Source organism: Schistocerca serialis, chromosome 3, assembly GCF_023864345.2.
Source record: "Schistocerca serialis cubense isolate TAMUIC-IGC-003099 chromosome 3, iqSchSeri2.2, whole genome shotgun sequence".
NCBI lineage: Eukaryota > Metazoa > Arthropoda > Insecta > Orthoptera > Acrididae > Schistocerca > Schistocerca serialis.
The window spans coordinates 218635679-218653098 of record NC_064640.1 but is presented as its reverse complement, the minus strand read 5'-3'; the positions used below and the strand labels follow the sequence as shown (position 1 = coordinate 218653098).

The 17420-nt window shown below is 36.1% G+C and overlaps 1 protein-coding gene across 1 annotated transcript in view; it reads right to left on the bottom strand.

Annotated features, from left to right (window-relative positions):
* The window catches only part of LOC126469950 (cullin-1-like), a 233915-nt gene that overhangs the window by 136943 nt on the left and 79552 nt on the right, over window positions 1-17420 (bottom strand). The window contains exons 5-6 of the mRNA XM_050097360.1: window positions 15961-16069; window positions 13025-13124 (exon numbers count right to left, since the gene is read on the bottom strand). Of these exons, the coding sequence (XP_049953317.1) occupies window positions 13025-13124; window positions 15961-16069 (209 nt within the window). The remainder of the gene's footprint in view (window positions 1-13024; window positions 13125-15960; window positions 16070-17420) is intronic.

Below are 17420 nucleotides of genomic sequence, written 5' to 3'. Positions count from 1 at the left end.
AAGTGATAGTAATTCCACATTTCATATGAGAAGATGAGAGAAGGAAAAAGTACTTAATTTGTTATGCTCTTCTCTGATAAATATTTTAATCTAATAACCAATAAATTATTAACAGCATTAGTAAATCCCTGATTCCACATACCACAAGTTTGTCTGAAAAAACAAAATATCTTTTTTAAAATAACATGCAAGGAACTTCAAACTTGCACATCAACCAGTATAGCAAGCCACCTCTTACATGCCTCCTTTCCTACTGCTACTTTCAACACTCCCCCCCCCCCCCCCCCCATCTCCACCTCACTGTGGCAGTATGGCACCTTCTTCCTTTTTGCAAGTGCATACTTTTCTCTTGTCAATGTGGTTCCAAACTATAAGTACAATTCTAACTAGATCAGTATTCAATTTATTAGAACTGTGGTTGGCCTAAACTAAACTCACTGTGCTACTCCACTCTTATTCATAACACATCAAAAAGTTAACATTATTATGAACTGAATATATTGTTACTCACCATAAAGATGACATGTTGAGTTGCAGACAGACACAACGAAAACACTGACACACGTTGAGCTTTCGGCAAAAACCTTCTTCAGAGGTGGGTCTGCTTCAGTGAATGTGTGTATATTTTCTTTTCTTTTCATAAGAAGGGTTTTGCTGAAAGCTCAGTGCATAACAGTCTTTTTGTTGTGTCCATCTGCAACTCAACATGTCATCTTTATGATGAGTAGCAATCTATACTGTTCATAATATTGTTGGTATTCCAACCTGGACTTTCCATTGTTTGATTAAACCAAAAAATTATATTCACTGTAAGAAAACAATCTTGGTTGAACCCCTCGACCCTGCTCAATGAACTGAGGTTGGTCTGCCTTGTGGTGCTGTGCTGCGTGCTTGGTGAATGGCACTTGGGCCTGGAGTGGGAAACATTCAGGAGGCTCTACACAATGTACTTAGACTTTTATACCAGCCGTAAGGGTCCACTGGGTATTTTCACATTTGTTTTTGATGACAGGTTGTCAACAATAATAACACAGGCCAACGATGGAAAAACTTTTATGCTGAAAATACCTTATTCTTTCGTTTTTCAGGGTGGGAAATCCAAATATGATACTTAAAAAACTGTATCATCCACCATTTCTTCACATTTTACAGTTTACATTTATTAAATTTGACGATTTTTTAAAGAATTTAACAGCTTTTATACAGTTAAAATAGTTTAAAAAGGAGGTGTAATGAATGTAGATGATGTTGGTAGCACTGCTGAAAAACATTTGCTCGCCAAAAAAAGGTCGATTCTATTTTTGTGTTAACAGATGGTGTTTTGTTTACTGTCAACCTAAGCTCACTTTCCTGTTTCCTGTACATGTGCTCAGTGCAATGTCTAATTGTGGTTGTAAAAACTCTGCTGACAGTTTTTCTTATATTTGTGGTGGATTTGTGATCAAAAAACACCAAAGAAAATATTACAGACTTTGTGAAAAAGGTTTATCTATCATACTTTGGATCTAAACTTGGTAATCAAGACAAATCTTGGGCGCTGCATAAGGTATGTTATGTGTGTGTTGAAGATATGAGAAAATGGTCCAAAAAGGAAGAAAAAGGCTTTACATTTGCTGTTCCTATGACATGGAGGGAGCCAAGAAATCATTCAGATGATTGCTACTTTTGCAGTGTTGATATTACTGGTCATAATTTGAAAAACAAGAAGGTAATAAGCTACCCTAACCTTCCGTCTGCCATCCAACCAGTACGGCATGGTGTAGATTTGCCGGTTGCTGAACGACCAGATGATTTAAATTCTATTCCAAAAGAAGTATTTTATGATGTACAATCTCATTTAGATGAACCAGATGATGATGAATTCCGTTGTAATACAGAAAGTCTGGAGCCCAAATTGTTTACTTAGACGAAGCTTATCGATTTGGTTAGGGATCTGGGCGTAACGAAAGAAAAAGCTGAACTGTTTGGCTCTACATTAAAAGAAAAGAGCTTATTGGCAGTTAGAACCACCATATACAGGCATAGAAAGAGAGAGCAGCAATTTTTCAAGTTTTTTCAACAAGAAGGTGACTTAGTGTACTGCTCAGACATTCCCAGTCTGATGAATGAGTTTGGTATTGAATACAAAAAGGAAGACTGGAGGCCGTTTATTGATTCATCCAAAACTCGTTTCAAGGCTATTATGGTAACATGTATGCATCTACACCTGTTGGACATTCTGTACATATGAAAGAAAGCTATGAAAACCTATAAATAGTGCTAAATAAAATAGACTATTCTGCTCATGGTTGGATGAAATGTGGTGATCGAAAAGTAACATGCGTGCTCCTTGGTCAGCAAGGTGGCTTTACCAAATTTCCATGTTTCTTGTGTGAATGGGACAGTAGGGCTAGGGATCAACACTGGTGCAGAAAGGACTGGCCTTTGAGGGAGCCTTTATAACCTGGTGAGAAAAACATTCAACACAAAAACCTTGTAGATCCAAAAAACATACTCCTACCACCTCTACATATAAATTTAGGCCTAATGACACAGTTTGCAAAGGCTTTGCCTAAAGATGGACCATGTTTTAAGTATCTCTGCCAAAAGTTTCCACACCTTTCAGAAGATAAACTAAAAGAAAGCTTCTTTGTTGGAACTGACATTAGAAAATTGATGTTTGCTGTTAACTTTGAATCCAAAATGACCTTAAATGAGAAAGAAGCATGGGTATCATTCAAGCAAGTTGTTACAAAGTTATTAGGACATGAAAAAGAGCCAGCCGCAATGGTCTAGCGGTTCAGGCGCTCAGTACGGAACTGCGGGACTGCTACGGTCGCAGGTTCGAATCCTGCCTCGGGCATGGATGTGTGTGATGTCCTTAGGTTAGTTAGGTTTAAGTAGTTCTAAGTTCTAGGGGACTGATGACCACAGATGTTAAGTCCCATAGTTCTCAGAGCCATTTGAACCATGAAAAAGACCCAGAATATGTTTCAATGTTAAATAAATTTAAAACTTTAGGGTGTTTAATGAGCCTGAAAGTTCACTTTTTGAACAGTCACCTTGATTACTTCCCAGGCAATATGGGACATGTTAGTGAGGAGTACAGAGAGCGTTTTCACCAGGACATTAAAGAGATGGGAAAATGCTACTAACACCACTGGAACACCAACATGATGGGGGGGGGGCTACTGTTGGTCACTTTACTGAGAAGTTCAGCAAGCCTTAGGCAAGATGGCGGCTACAGTAAAAGTTAAGCAAGTGTCCTTCCAGAAAAACATAAATTTTGCTGTAAAAAAGAAATCATGTGAAAATTGTAAAGACGAAATCAAGAAACTAAATGAACGCATAATGAGCTTACAGTTCATAATCGGCAGTTTGAAAACGGAACAAGAAAATAGTGATCTGAACACACTAAAACTTGCGCGAGATAGTTCGTCCGTTACGGAAAAGTGGTCAAATGTTAAGTGCAGAAACAGAAAGACCAAAGTGCAAATTCGGAAAACCTGTGAAAGTTACGCAAGCTTTGTGCACGAAAACACATTTCAAGTACTTTCGATCGCCGATAGTGAAAATGCAACTTACAGTTCGCATGAACGATGGGAAAAGCAAAAAGGCACTGTGGGGAATAAGGTAAGAGAAGAAAATTTACTGACGCAAACAACTGTGAAGGTCAATATAAATGTGCCGACCAAAAATTGTGCCAAAGTGTTTGGTAAAACACTACAAAACGATTCGCAAATTGTGAACTCCAATAACAGGAAACTGTGTTTTCAGACAGCCATGGTCGTGGACTTGCGAGTAAACTAAAAGAAACAACTAAAACATTTTCGTGTGGTATAGTGAAACCGGGAGCCCCACTTAGCGAAATTAAAACCATGACCGTATCTGCAGCGGCAAAAAAATCTGCGTGATAAAGTCTTCGTTGTACTTCTGGGAGGCGCAAATGACATCTACAAAAATGAAACAGCGAGTGCAACGCGCGATCTTAAACAGTGTCTGAGGAACCTCACTCACACTAGCGTAATACTTGTCAATATTCCGCATCACTATATGATCTTGTAAGATGGTCATGTGTTAACAGGGAAATAAAAAGTGCCAACAGTCAGTTTGCAAAAATCTGCAGACATTTTAAAAACGTGAAATGCGTTGATATAAGCAGTATTGGACGTAGATTCCACACGCAACATGGACTTCACCTGAATGGCTTGGGGAAAGAATATCTGACAAGCCTGATAACCAAGGTAATAAAAAACCACCAAAATAAATTCAAAACCAAAACGATAATTGCATCACCATCGCCTGACTCCATAACAAAAACACTTCAAAAAAATTCATTAGAAACATCATCAGCACCAGCAAAACATGTAAAAAAAGACAAAATTTTAACAGAAAGAACAGTGGACATCGATTTCAACGACAAAAGAACTACTGTTCCTCATCAGCCAAATATTATTTTAGACGAAAATAACAAAAACGAGAAGACTCCAAGTTCACAAGGAAACACTGCAGTAGTGGCAGAACCAACATTTGAAGTGTCAGAAACAGCATCACCATCGACGACAATAAATAGAAGGCTGTTGGACAGAAGAAATGCTGAGCCTCCTTCTCATCTCAAGGATTTTTTATGTGTGGGCCTGAAGAAAAAGAAGGGACAACAGTAGGTAGTGTCAGGTGTCTCCTCTCTCCTGTTTCAAGACAGACTCCAATGGATTCTCAGTCAGGTAACAGCACTAATAGAATGAAAAAGTAAGAGGAAGGCATCTCTTTCTTTCATCAAAATATAAGGGGCCTCTTAAACAAAACAGATCAACTCCTTATTAACATTAGTGAAAAGGACAGTATAAATAATGCCCAGATTTTGTGCTTAACTGAGCACCATGTTACTGATAAATGTGCCTTGTCATCTAGAGTAAGTTATAGTTTAGTAACATACTACTGTAGGGAAAGTAAAGATAAAGATGGAGTAGCAATTTATGTTAAGGATAGTGTAGCATACAAAGCTATAGATATTAAGAAATATTGTGTGGAACAACAATTTGAGGCATGTGCCACAGAAATAATAACTAAATTCTACCCAATAATAGTGTTGGCTGTCTACAGGGCTCCTTCAGGTGACATAAAAACTTTTCTGCATTCAGTGGAACTCCTTCTGTCAGGATTACTTTCAAAAGCGAAGGATATTGTAGTTTTAGGTGATTTCAATATAAACTTTATGACAGAAAATAAGAATAAAATAGACTTTGAGATTGTGATGACCTTACATAATCTGACATCAGTAATAGACTTCCCAACAAGAATTACATCCGAGTGCCAAACTATGATAGACAACAGTTTTTTAGATGTAACTAGACATCAGAATTATATTGTCAGCCAGGTTATAAGTGGGCTTTCAGATCACAATGGACAAATTCTCACTATTTATGACGTTAATCTGTTCAAAAACGAATTTCCTCAATGGAAATTCATAAGAGTAACGAATGAAGAGGCAAAAGGAACTTTCAACTACAGGTTGCAGCAACTAGATTGGTCTTTAGTATATAGCCATGATGATGTTGATACTAAATTTAACTGTTTTATAGATGAATTCTGTGCTCTTTTTGAAGAAATATTTCCCAAGAAATGGGTCAGAAACATTGCTTCCAATTCTGTAAGTAAGCCTTGGATTACAAAAGGTATAAAACAGTCATGTAAAACCAAAAGGGAAACTTATGCTGCAATAAGATTCTGTAATGATGTAGAAAAATGGGTACACTATAGAATATACCATAAAATTTTGAAGAAACTAATACAGAAATCAAAAGCCCTTTATTATTAGAAGAAAATAGATAATTCTAATAATAAAATAAAAACAATTTGGAGCATTGTAAAAAAAGAAACAGGATTAGATACAACAAGTAAAGAAGATGTAAATAATATCAGATATGAAGGTACCCTAGTAGATAACCCCAAAACGATGGCTGAGATTTTTAATAAACACTTCCTATCAGTAACTCAACAGATTGGTTGCAAGCCCAATGTTGATGAAGCTGTAACTCTTTGTCAAGCAGTATATTCAAACACAATTTCAGAAATGCACCTTAATCCTGTCATTGCAGAAGAAATTCAAAAAATCATCATGTCTCTAAAAAGTACAAACTCTCCAGGGGTTGATAATATATCTAGTAATTTATTGAAATATTCTTGTGTGTGGATAAGGGACATTCTCTGTCATATTTTCAATGCTTCCCTTCAGAAAGGTGTTGTTCCCAGTAGACTTAAGTATGCCATTGTGAAGCCCCTGTACAAAAAGGGCAATAAAGCTGAACTAACTAACTATTGACCTATCTCTTTGCTGACAGCTTTCTCCAAAATTCTAGAAAAGCTAATACATGTAAGAATTACTGATCATCTCATGAAGAATGGAGTTCTCAGCAAGAGCCAATTTGGCTTTCAAAAGGGCCGTTCAACAGAAGACGCAGTCTACGCACTTGCAAATGAAGTGCTAGAAACCCTTAATGAAAAAAATGCTAGCACTTGGTGTCTTCTGTGATTTATCCAAAGTGTTTGACTGCGTTCATCACCAGATTCTCTTGCAAAATGCAAAATTAGTAGGAATAAGTGGTGTTGCAGGCAATTGGCTAAAGTCGTACCTCCAAGACAGAAAACAAAAAGTTGTCTTGAATAGCTCAGGTGGAGTATGTGACACTTCCTCAGATTCTGAATGGAGTTCCATTACATGGGGAATGCCTCAGGGCTCAATTCTTGGGCCACTATTATTACTGATTTTTATAAATGATCTACCATCATGCACAAGCCTGCCGTGTAAATTTACATTATTTGCTGATGATACCACACTTTTTATGAGCAGTAGAACAGACAACAATCTTGAGGAACTCATTAATCACATACTCTCAGATGTGGGTAATTGGTTCAAGGTTAATGGTCTCTCATTAAATTCCAGTAAGACCAGCTTTATTCAATTCTGTACAAAAACAGAAAAAGAGAGAGAGATAAGTGTGACATGTGGTAATCAATCAATAGTTAGAATGGAGACAACAAAATTTCTTGGAGTGCACATCGACAAGAAAATGAACTGGTCTTCACATATTATTGATCTCTGTAAGAGGCTTAGCTCTGCTACCTATGCTTTACGGGTTGTCACTACATGTGTTGAACCTAACACTGCAAAAGTGGCATACTATGGCTATTTTCATTCACTCATTGAGTACGGAATTATTTTTTGGGGCAACCAGCCATTAGCAAGGAAAGTGTTCATTGCACAAAAGCGAGCTTTAAGAATTATATGTGGATTGCGCCCAAGAGACTCGTGTAGAAATAGTTTTCGTAATCTTAAAATATACACAAATACATTCCAATATATTTTTTCTCTCATGTGTTTTGTTTGTAAAAATATAGGGATATTTCAACCAAACAATGAGCGCAACACATGGAGGAAGAATGACATACACAGTGAACTCAAAAATTTGAGCTTGGCACAAAAGGGTGTCCACTACACTGGAACAAAACTGTTCAATGCTCTTCCTCCCGAAATAAAGACAGAGATTCATAACAAGAGTAAGTTTAAGAAAGAACTAAAAATATTTCTGCTAGAAAAAGGTTTTTACAGTCTAGATGAATTTTTAACTAAATAAATTGTAATATTTTAATATTATATAATACAAGTTGACATAATGCCACTAAGAATGTTATTTAACCTGTGATCTGTATCTGTTTTCTGTAGTGTTTTAATGATTCTAAGAAAATATGTATTTTCTTTTTCTGTATTGCTGCCCAAAAATTTACTGTATAAATTTTTATTTAATTATGTACTCAAATTTCTATATATGCTACAAGATTATCAGATTGTATTTGTAAAAAAACTGACTCGTTCGACGTCCTTGTGTATCCAACACAGTTGGACCTATGGAACATGAAATAAATCAAATCAAATCAAATCACATAGAAAAAGTTACACAAGAAGTTTCAAAGAAAAAAGAGAAAGAAAATACAAACCAATTCCAGCTGACAAGTGAAACCTCTATTTACACATATCATTGTTTTAATTAGCTTACTGTAAATACAAACCATGCTTACGTTGTAACAAAGCATTTCATTAATTTCCCCATTTATAGTATAGCATAGGATTTTTATACTCTATAGTAAAAAGCATATTGCTCAAAAACCATGGGTGATACAAAAAAAACTAAGGCTAGATTTGGATTCAGCTTATAAAAATGTATAAAGATCAGCTATTAAAGTAAAAAAAAAAATTTTTTTAATTTTTTGCTGGCCTGTGTAATTAATGGAGCTAAAAAATGTACTTAGCAGTTTGTAATTTCATATGTGGGTACAATGAAACAATGATTGCATGTTCACAGATGGGTGTCAACCAACAATTGAGATTCCTGTTCTTGTTCACAGTGTTATTCCTACAAGGTATAGTTCAGAAACCTGATTTTGAAATGTATTACTCAAAGATAGAAATTCTTGAACCCTCTGTTTTCTGAAAAGTATTGTGTCCCTCCTCCAATAAAAACCTCCATGACACTGTCAAATTAAATCAACTGTAACATGCTTATTTTCATAGTATACATTCCTGCTGCAAAAAGCTATGAACTGTTAACAACTTGTAACAAACTGTAACAATCACTTGATTTGAAAAAAAGTGCACCAAAGCATGTCATATTATGCTGCACTGCAAGAAAGTACCATGGGGCATGGGAATAATTATACAGGTGGGCACAGATAATGGCACAAGGAACAGCCCAGTCAAGAGGTTAACACACTTTGACATTTTGGAAACAACAGTTTAGACTTATAATCATATCTTGTATACAGATAATGCAACACCACCACCACTGTTCGAACTTCTCAAGGAGCTGTTAGACACCACAGTGATAAATTAAAATAGTTTTCTGATAGCACTTGCTATCTGTAGCACCTGAAAGTAAATTTCCAGGAAGTGCGTTCTTGCAGCAACTTTAATTGGTGTAGTTAGGGTTGCAGGAACTACTCAATGTGTAATATTCTCCTAACATAACTCTACACCATTTAATCTTACCTACATTGTCATTCTGTGTCAGCAAGTGTTGACAGTCTGCAGTGTTGCTCACCATGTGGGCATTTATCACAACACTTATCTACTGCCTATGTTTGTGGTACTAACAGTGAAGTGAAAAATCTACCTTGTAGCAGTTGCCTGGGCAATCACATGAACTGTCTGCTCAGTATGGCTCATAGGAACTCACACGGGACAACAACAAAGTTACGTTAAGACTTCCTGAGGGCAATAGGATGAAAAACCTAAAACTATACTGGATGATCCAAAATTAAATCCACACAGCAATCACGACCTGGCTACTTGGTCTCTGCCAAGCACTGCTGGTGGTCATTCAAAATTATGATGCAGACAGTTTACAGAGCTCCTGTAAACAGACACAAGAGAATAAGTGTCAGCTCCTCACCACTGACAAACACAGGATTTAGTAGCTCCTATTCACATGTCAGCGAAGTATGCAGAAGAAACCTAGCATGCTGTGCATGTCCAGCAGGGAGGCAGAGTCACAATATTTTGGAATGACATTACCTGATTGTGAGACTGTCCACAGTCACCCACACAATTGTGCGCTGAGCAATACAAGTACAGAATTCTCTATTGACAAGTTAACTGTGAATTAATACTTTGAGATGACTCTGTGAACATGCACAACATATATCTTCCAAACACATTTTGTCAGTATGCACAAATTCAGTACAAATTTTGTTCTGTCCTGTCTCAGCTCAGTTGAGGGAGCCTTGCGGGAAAAACAAGTCTGTTATTACTTTATTATTACCTTTTATTACCACGGTTGTGTCATTACCCAGCTATGGCTAGATAGACAACATCAAAAATTATATAATTGATATTTACAAATAATATGTAACAATAGAAAAAAATTTAACAGATTAAGCATTTCGCTAAATCAAACAATGGAAACTCCAGGTTGGAAAAGGTAGATTGCTACTTACTGTACAGGTAGAATGAAAAGACACTTACATATTAGCTTACAGCCAAAGCCTTCATCAGAAAAGGAAACATACACACACACACACACACACACACACACACACACACACACAAACATTATTTACACAAAAGCTTGAACCACTGAGCTGCCGGAGATGGCCGTTGTGTGTGCCTTAGATGTGTTTGCTTGTGTGAACAAATATATATACATCTGTGTGTGTGTGTGTGTGTGTGTGTGTTCTTTTCTGATAATGACTTTGGCCAAAGGCTAATGTGTAAGTGTCTTTTCATTGTGCCTTTCTGCATCTTAATGTGTCAGTAGCAGTCTATATTGTCCTTAAATTGTTGTTAATCATTTTACTATGTATACATTTTATCTACAATTTACACTTGAGTTCTGTGACAGATTCACTAGTTTTTGAGGAAATTCAGTAACTCTGTTCACTTTCTTCACAATAAGAAAAGCTACTGGGTGGAGTTTTAAGGCTCTTGAACTTTTGTTTTTGAACATCTCCAGTGCCAGGGTCTGCACTTCTATGGGTAGTGAAACGAACATTCTCAGCACAATGTTCAGAGAGCTCTCTCTTGTTCTGGACAGCTAAGAAGTTGGTTTGTTTATGCTCTCTTTGTTGTGGGAATTGTGGTAATGTATATCATGTCTCCTGCTGAAGAAATCTAGATTTTTCTTAATGTGAAGGAGGCACAAAGATACATAATGACTATAAACAGTTATTATTTCCAATTTTCTGAATAATGGCCTTCAGTGCTCCTATCTTCTACCTGATGTTATGATCCTTATTGCTTCTTCTTGGAGTAATAATACTTCCTCGCTGCCTGTAGAGTGACTCTACAGTAACAGGCTATAGCCAATATGACTGTGAAACAATGAGCAATATACCATTAGCAAATGCTGATCAGTTGTTATGTGTTTCAGTTTTCTCAGGTGGTACATGACTCATGACACTTTTTCACACACATTTGCAGTGTTGTCTTGTCAAGTGAGTTTGTTGTCCACTATGAACCCCAGAAGTTTCACAGACCCTACACAGTTTAAGTATACTTTGTCAATGAGGCTACATTTCAACGCTTGTGATTTTTCTTCATTGATTTTTGCTTTGTTTATAACAAATCACTCTTTTGTAACGTAAAACAAAGCATCTGCTTCTTCTTGAGCCTCGCTGGCATTGATGGCTTTTGAGTATAAAGTTGTGTCATCCACAAAGTGCAAAAACTGTCCGTGAGTGCTTAAGTCAGCCGGCCGCTGGTGGCCGAGCGGTTCTAGGCACTTCAGTCTGGAACCGCGCGACCGCTACGGTCGCAGGTTCGAATCCTGCCTCGGGCATGGATGTGTGTGATGTCCTTAGGTTAGTTATGTTTAAGTAGTTCTAAGTTCTAGGGGACTGATGACCTGAGATGTTAAGTCTCATAGTGCTCAGAGCCATTTGAACCATTTTTTTTTTTTTTTTTTGCTTAAGTCATTCTCAAAAACTAGGAACAGAAGGGGGCCCATTACTGATCCCTACATCATGCTGTATTCCAACTTCCATTCACATGATAGTGCTCCAGGACTGATATGATCTGCCTTCTGTTTTCCAGATAAGGTTTGAGGGTTGCCAGAACAGTCCCTCCAACTCCATACTGACAGAGCTTATTTAGAAGGACCTTATGAGGAGTGGAGTCAAACACCTTATTCAGATTACACAGTATGACTGTTAAAGATTATTTTTCTTCAGAACTGCGCTTTATCTCAGAGATGAGATTGAGTGCTGCTGCTGCTATTGTATAATTGCCTTTCCTGAAACCATGCTGTGCATCTGAAAAGAGTTCATTAATTTGAAAGTAATTTGAGATTTAGTCTTTCACTGCAGTTTCAATGAATTCAGCACGAGACTGGAATTATTGAGATTGGTTTGAAGCACTACGATGCCTGGGTCACCCTCCTTATAAACTGGTACTGTTGATGCAATTTTCAGCATGTCGGGAAATACACCAGCATAGAAACATTAATTAATTACCATAGTTAATTGTTAAGCAACATCACGTACAATTTCATTGAGGCTATTATTTGACATCCCATATATAGTCCATCAGAAGGCTTCTAAGATTTTACAATATTTATTACTTCATTTTTTGTAATTTCCTTCAGTTTATCATGGTGCACCTTTTTTATTTCTTACAGCAGCTGCAGGGTCTATTTTCAAGTCAAGGATTACACTTATAGTGTTTTTCACAATGTCAATAAAATAATTGTTGACGTCATCTGGACTACATAAGCTTAATGGAGAGGTGAGTTTTTCATGTGTTTATTGATCAGGCCCCATGCTGCCTTGCATGGGTTGTGAGCTCCTTTGCTACAAATAGTGCATACTAGATTAATAAATTCTCTCCTTTTGGTACTCTCTTTAGCAAAGTGTACATTGAAATTACTACAAAATACAATTTGTGTCGTAATGTATGAGTTATGGACTACTCCCATAGGATTACTATCAATGATCAACGAGGTACCAAACCTGGAATAGCACTGTGTCAATGTCCTTGGGGACGGCATGACAAGAAGGATCTGAAAATGTTTTAGTGCACAAGGTGACAACACTACAGTAACAATGTTTGTTCATAGTAGAACAAGGTGTGCACTTCATGCCTCATTGTTACTTTTGGTGTTAGCAATATGCATTTTAAAAATTCAGGCAGTGCAAAACTTTTTTTGAAGTCTGTATAAGTTTGATGAATTTACAGACCAATAAATACTGAGACCTGGCTAATTCAAGCAGCAGCAATTACATATTTGCCACACAAGTGACATTCATCACAGATTTGTAAAATCAGACAAACAAAACGTGCAAGGGTACCCTTCTAGAAATATGATACAAGAAAATGTATGTTGACTGCCACCGAAAATTAGCTGATGTACACAAATTTTGTACCTGTGTTACGCTCATTACCCATAATAAATCTCCACTAAATGTACAAAACACTACTACCAGAATTACTGCCACTGATAAGATACCAGTGATTTGGTAGCTTACTACCAAATTTTTTGAAGTAATTTGCACTTACCCATTTCAATGTAACAGTTGATAACTTCACTTATTAATCTTGTGTTTACTGTTTCTCCTTTACGTTCCCTTTCAATCAGTTTCAAAACAGCACTCACTACCTGAAAGAATCATGAAAAATACCAAGTTTCAGTCCCTAACTACACATGAGATCTGTGATGCAAAAGGTAACAAAATTGGCCAGTATCATGTGATCTTCAGGGCCTGACTACGGGGTTTCCTTTCTTAGCTGTTCAACAACTTACTTTCCACAAGAAAAGCATTGAGAAAGTGATATGATCACACTCACTGTGTGCAAGTAATACAGAAAGTTTATCTCCAATTATACATATGTTGTTTCTGTTCTTTCAGGCACGTTTGAAACAACAGACACCATTTTGATCTCACAGCTACTATGAGTCAGGACACACAGGAATTAAAGACATAAGCTACCAGTTGGCACTGATTTACATCAATAGGGAAAGTTTGATTCGCAGTCCAGGACAAATTTTTAATTTGCCCCATTGATATAAGTCAATTCCCACTGACAGTTAATGTCTTTAATACCTCTCTGTCTTACCTCCAGCTGACTGGAGCAGAACATATATTATAAAGAGATTTTTGCCAACAAAAGGAATCATGACATGTGAACCAAATTAGACAAAGAGGGTATGATTACACAGCAGTAAATGAATGTTTGCATAAAACAGAAAAATAAATTTATAATGCCTGATACAAGTTAAATTTGGAGGAAATACTACCACGACAAAAGATTTGGATTTAATACCCTGGTGGGTGACATCCATCATTATTGATGAAAAAGTCATTATAGACATAGCACAAATTCTGATTGGGCAAGAATGCCACAGAAAATTGACTTCAGCATTTTCAAAGGAGCAGCCTCAGCAATCAGCTCTATATATTTAGTGACACTGTGGAAAACTTAAATCTAAACAGTTAGATGGCAATCTGAACTCTGCTCTCCCCTAATGTGAGTCTAGTACCAATACCGATGTGCCACTTCAATTGACAAAAAAACATAGAGACCTGTAATCAGCAAACACATCAAAGGAGAATGAAAATGGACATGAGATGTAAGTATATCACAATACAACTGAATGTTTAAGACAACAGTTTCATACGGTCAGTAGAGCAACTTTGCCCAAAAGACCATACTTTTACAAATGCCCATGTGCTGTTTAATGCCACTTCTATTAGGTGAGCAGTGATATGTCCTTATAGAAATATTACCACAATATTCTGTAAGAAAAACCATGAAAAGTCAATGGCATGCTACAAATACCCTGCTGTCTTATTTGGTATAAGATGAAAAATTAAAAAAATAATATTTACGGAACCTTAAGAACAATTTTTACTGTTTCTTTATGCTGGAAGTTTAGACTGAGAAAAAATACAACTATATACTACTACTATGGAGCTTGTTTATTTCAACACAATATGTTATGCACGAAGCATGTTGATAATCACTTTTCCATTTCATGCTTCCACATCAGCTATTTAGTGATAATTGATTGGTTTATTCAGTCAATTGCAGTGTGTGTAAAACTGTGTACAGTGCACTTCACTGCCAATCAGCAGTTACTGTAACTATAGTAATATAATAATTTCATCACCACATCTTATGAGAGTTTCTGTAAGTATACAAATAGTTAAGATGTTCTAGCTGTGGTGAGTAGATCACAGGAGACTGCCATACTTAGAAATCTATTTCTTAATGTGTCATCACTAATGTTAGACAAGCTGTACAGAATAGAGATGGAATCTGAAAGAATGTAAAGTAAAATACTTTTACTGCAACGAACTTGTCTGTGGTTTGCTTGTGATGGCAGTAGGAGGAGGACCTAATTCAATCGAAAGAGTAATCATTCAAATCAACACTTTCAATTTGTGTGTATAATTGTTAGCAGCATATAAATTTGCAAACATTTTCAAAATTATTTTGTGAACTGTATGGAGTAGATGATAAGAAATTATGCAGTTCTTCAGATTATTTGTGGTTCACAACACTGCATATCTAAACTTATCACAGGTATCTTACATATGAACAAAAAAAATTTCACTCCAAATCACAGTGTTAATGATTAACATTACAATTGCTAGTTCTGTATAAGTTTTCAGATTATGAATAGAGAGAACTTCAGTTTGATATCCCAGAAGTTTCTGTGCCTATCACTTCCAAGACTAGATTAACAAGACCTTACCTATAATGCATACACTTGAAATTGACTATGATTTATTCTGATATTTGAATAAAATGAAAACAAGAACAAACTTCTCTTCTTCTCCAAAAGCTAGCCTATTATTTTTAACTGAACCGTTTTTGAGTGGAAGGAAGGAAGGAAGGAAGAGGTTAATGGAGACAGAGCACAAGTTCAGGGGACAAGGATGTTGAAGGAATATAGTTGTGGCATTATTTAAAAAACTGTCATCGTATTTGTTCCACTGATTTCTGGAAATTTAAATCATGGTGACCTGGTAGGGACTTGAAACTCATTTCTTCTAAATATGAATAAAGGGTCTTAACTATTGAACCATCTTGCCTGGCACTGCATAGTGAAGCAGATGCCACTGAACTGCTGACTGTCTGTAAAAATTACATAAGGTAGATTTATATTCTGTGTAGGAAGCAAGAATATGGAAGTCCCATCACACAAAAGTCATGAGTGAACTGAAAATACTAACTAAAATGATATTGAGTAGCAAATCGTAATATGTCTTCAGCAACATATGGCTGAAACTGCCAGTAAGCTATGGAATACATTGAAAATAACAGTGAATGATTTGCACAGGTATAGGGAAAGAATGACTCATTTTGCATAATTATAAAAATGAATATATCATGAAACACTGGTGTACATGGAAGTCACAGCAATCTAATTATAACTTCCTGTCCCACTAAATTTGGCCTCAATGGACTTCCTCCATTTAAAAAAATACCTGATTGTTCAACGTTAAATACATTTCCTCTCTCCAATATATTAATGCTATCTTATATATTTCGTATATATCCTTCCTGACTCGGTCATGTTCTCTTGGGATCCAATGCCTGAAAAAAATTAGCAAACGGTCAGTTATTCTGAAGTTACATAATGTAAAAATAGAAAGAAAAAAGTGTTATAAGATACATTTTTACATTTAACATCAAGAACACTAAAAGGACAATCTGATAAACCACACATGATGTTAGTCACAAAACAAATCACATCCACATTAATAGGATTTAATGCATATGGTACTCCCTGAGAGACCCTTTGATTCTTGTTTACTTAAATACAGTGGAAAAGTTTCTTCTGATGTTTACTTTGAATCCTTAACACTTTTTGAATACATGGCATTTCAACATATTCTAAACTTTCTCTTGTGTCACTGGTACATATTATGATGGCTCACTATTTACTTGCGTTACAGTTATGCATAAAATTTAATAAACAGCCATTTTATAGTACACTGAAATTGGTCAAAACTTATTAGGGGACCTTAATTGACCATGAAAAAAAGTTGTAGCACATAATGGCTGGCAGTAATTACTTCAAATAATTAAGATTTCTCATACAACTCAAAGTTTTTGTCTGCTCATGAAACTTTATTCAGATTTCATGGTAGATATAATATTGTTGAATGAAGGAAACTAATGCGTATTAAGCTGCTTAGTTCTCTTTACAAATACAAATTGTATATTCTACCATTCAATTTTTGGCTGTCTTGGTTTGAAGTCTTAACGTGACAAAGCTCACCAAAAATCTTAAACAAATATAATCTACACATATTTAGTCACTTATATACTTTATTGCAATGGTAACAACAAAGGTTATTAAACCTCAAGGCATGTAGAAATTCACTAGGTAGCTCATTCTGAGGTGGAACCAATGTTACTGGTTAGCATTCATTGTTGTCATTGGGTGGTCAGTTGCTCCACAGACTTCTAAATTCACACAAGGATTATGCAGTGACTGTAAATATTATTTCTATATTTACTTCTCTAATTAGTCTGACTTTCAAGAGCAGTATCAAAATCTCCCAAATTGGGAAATAAATAGCACAACCTCATCCCCCCAGCCTTACAATTTCCTTCAGTTATGCATGTTTATCATTCAAAGTTCTCAAAAGAAGAATGATGCAATTTTCCCAATTAGTAATATCTCACTTCAGCAATCCTAAATACAGAAAGTGTATCTTATGATGGTCTTCCCATTTGGCAATGTCATTGCATCATCCAGAAGATGGTTCTGTTGTTTTTCAATATGTGGAAGGATAGGCAAATGAACACCCACATTTCCCATCACTGTCAGTACAGTAGAGAGAATCAGTGAAAAAAATGTGAAAACGTGTACTTCCTCTCCTTAGGTTCTTAGGATATTGTGTGCAATAGCTCGCTTAGCATTGTACAATGAAAGTTC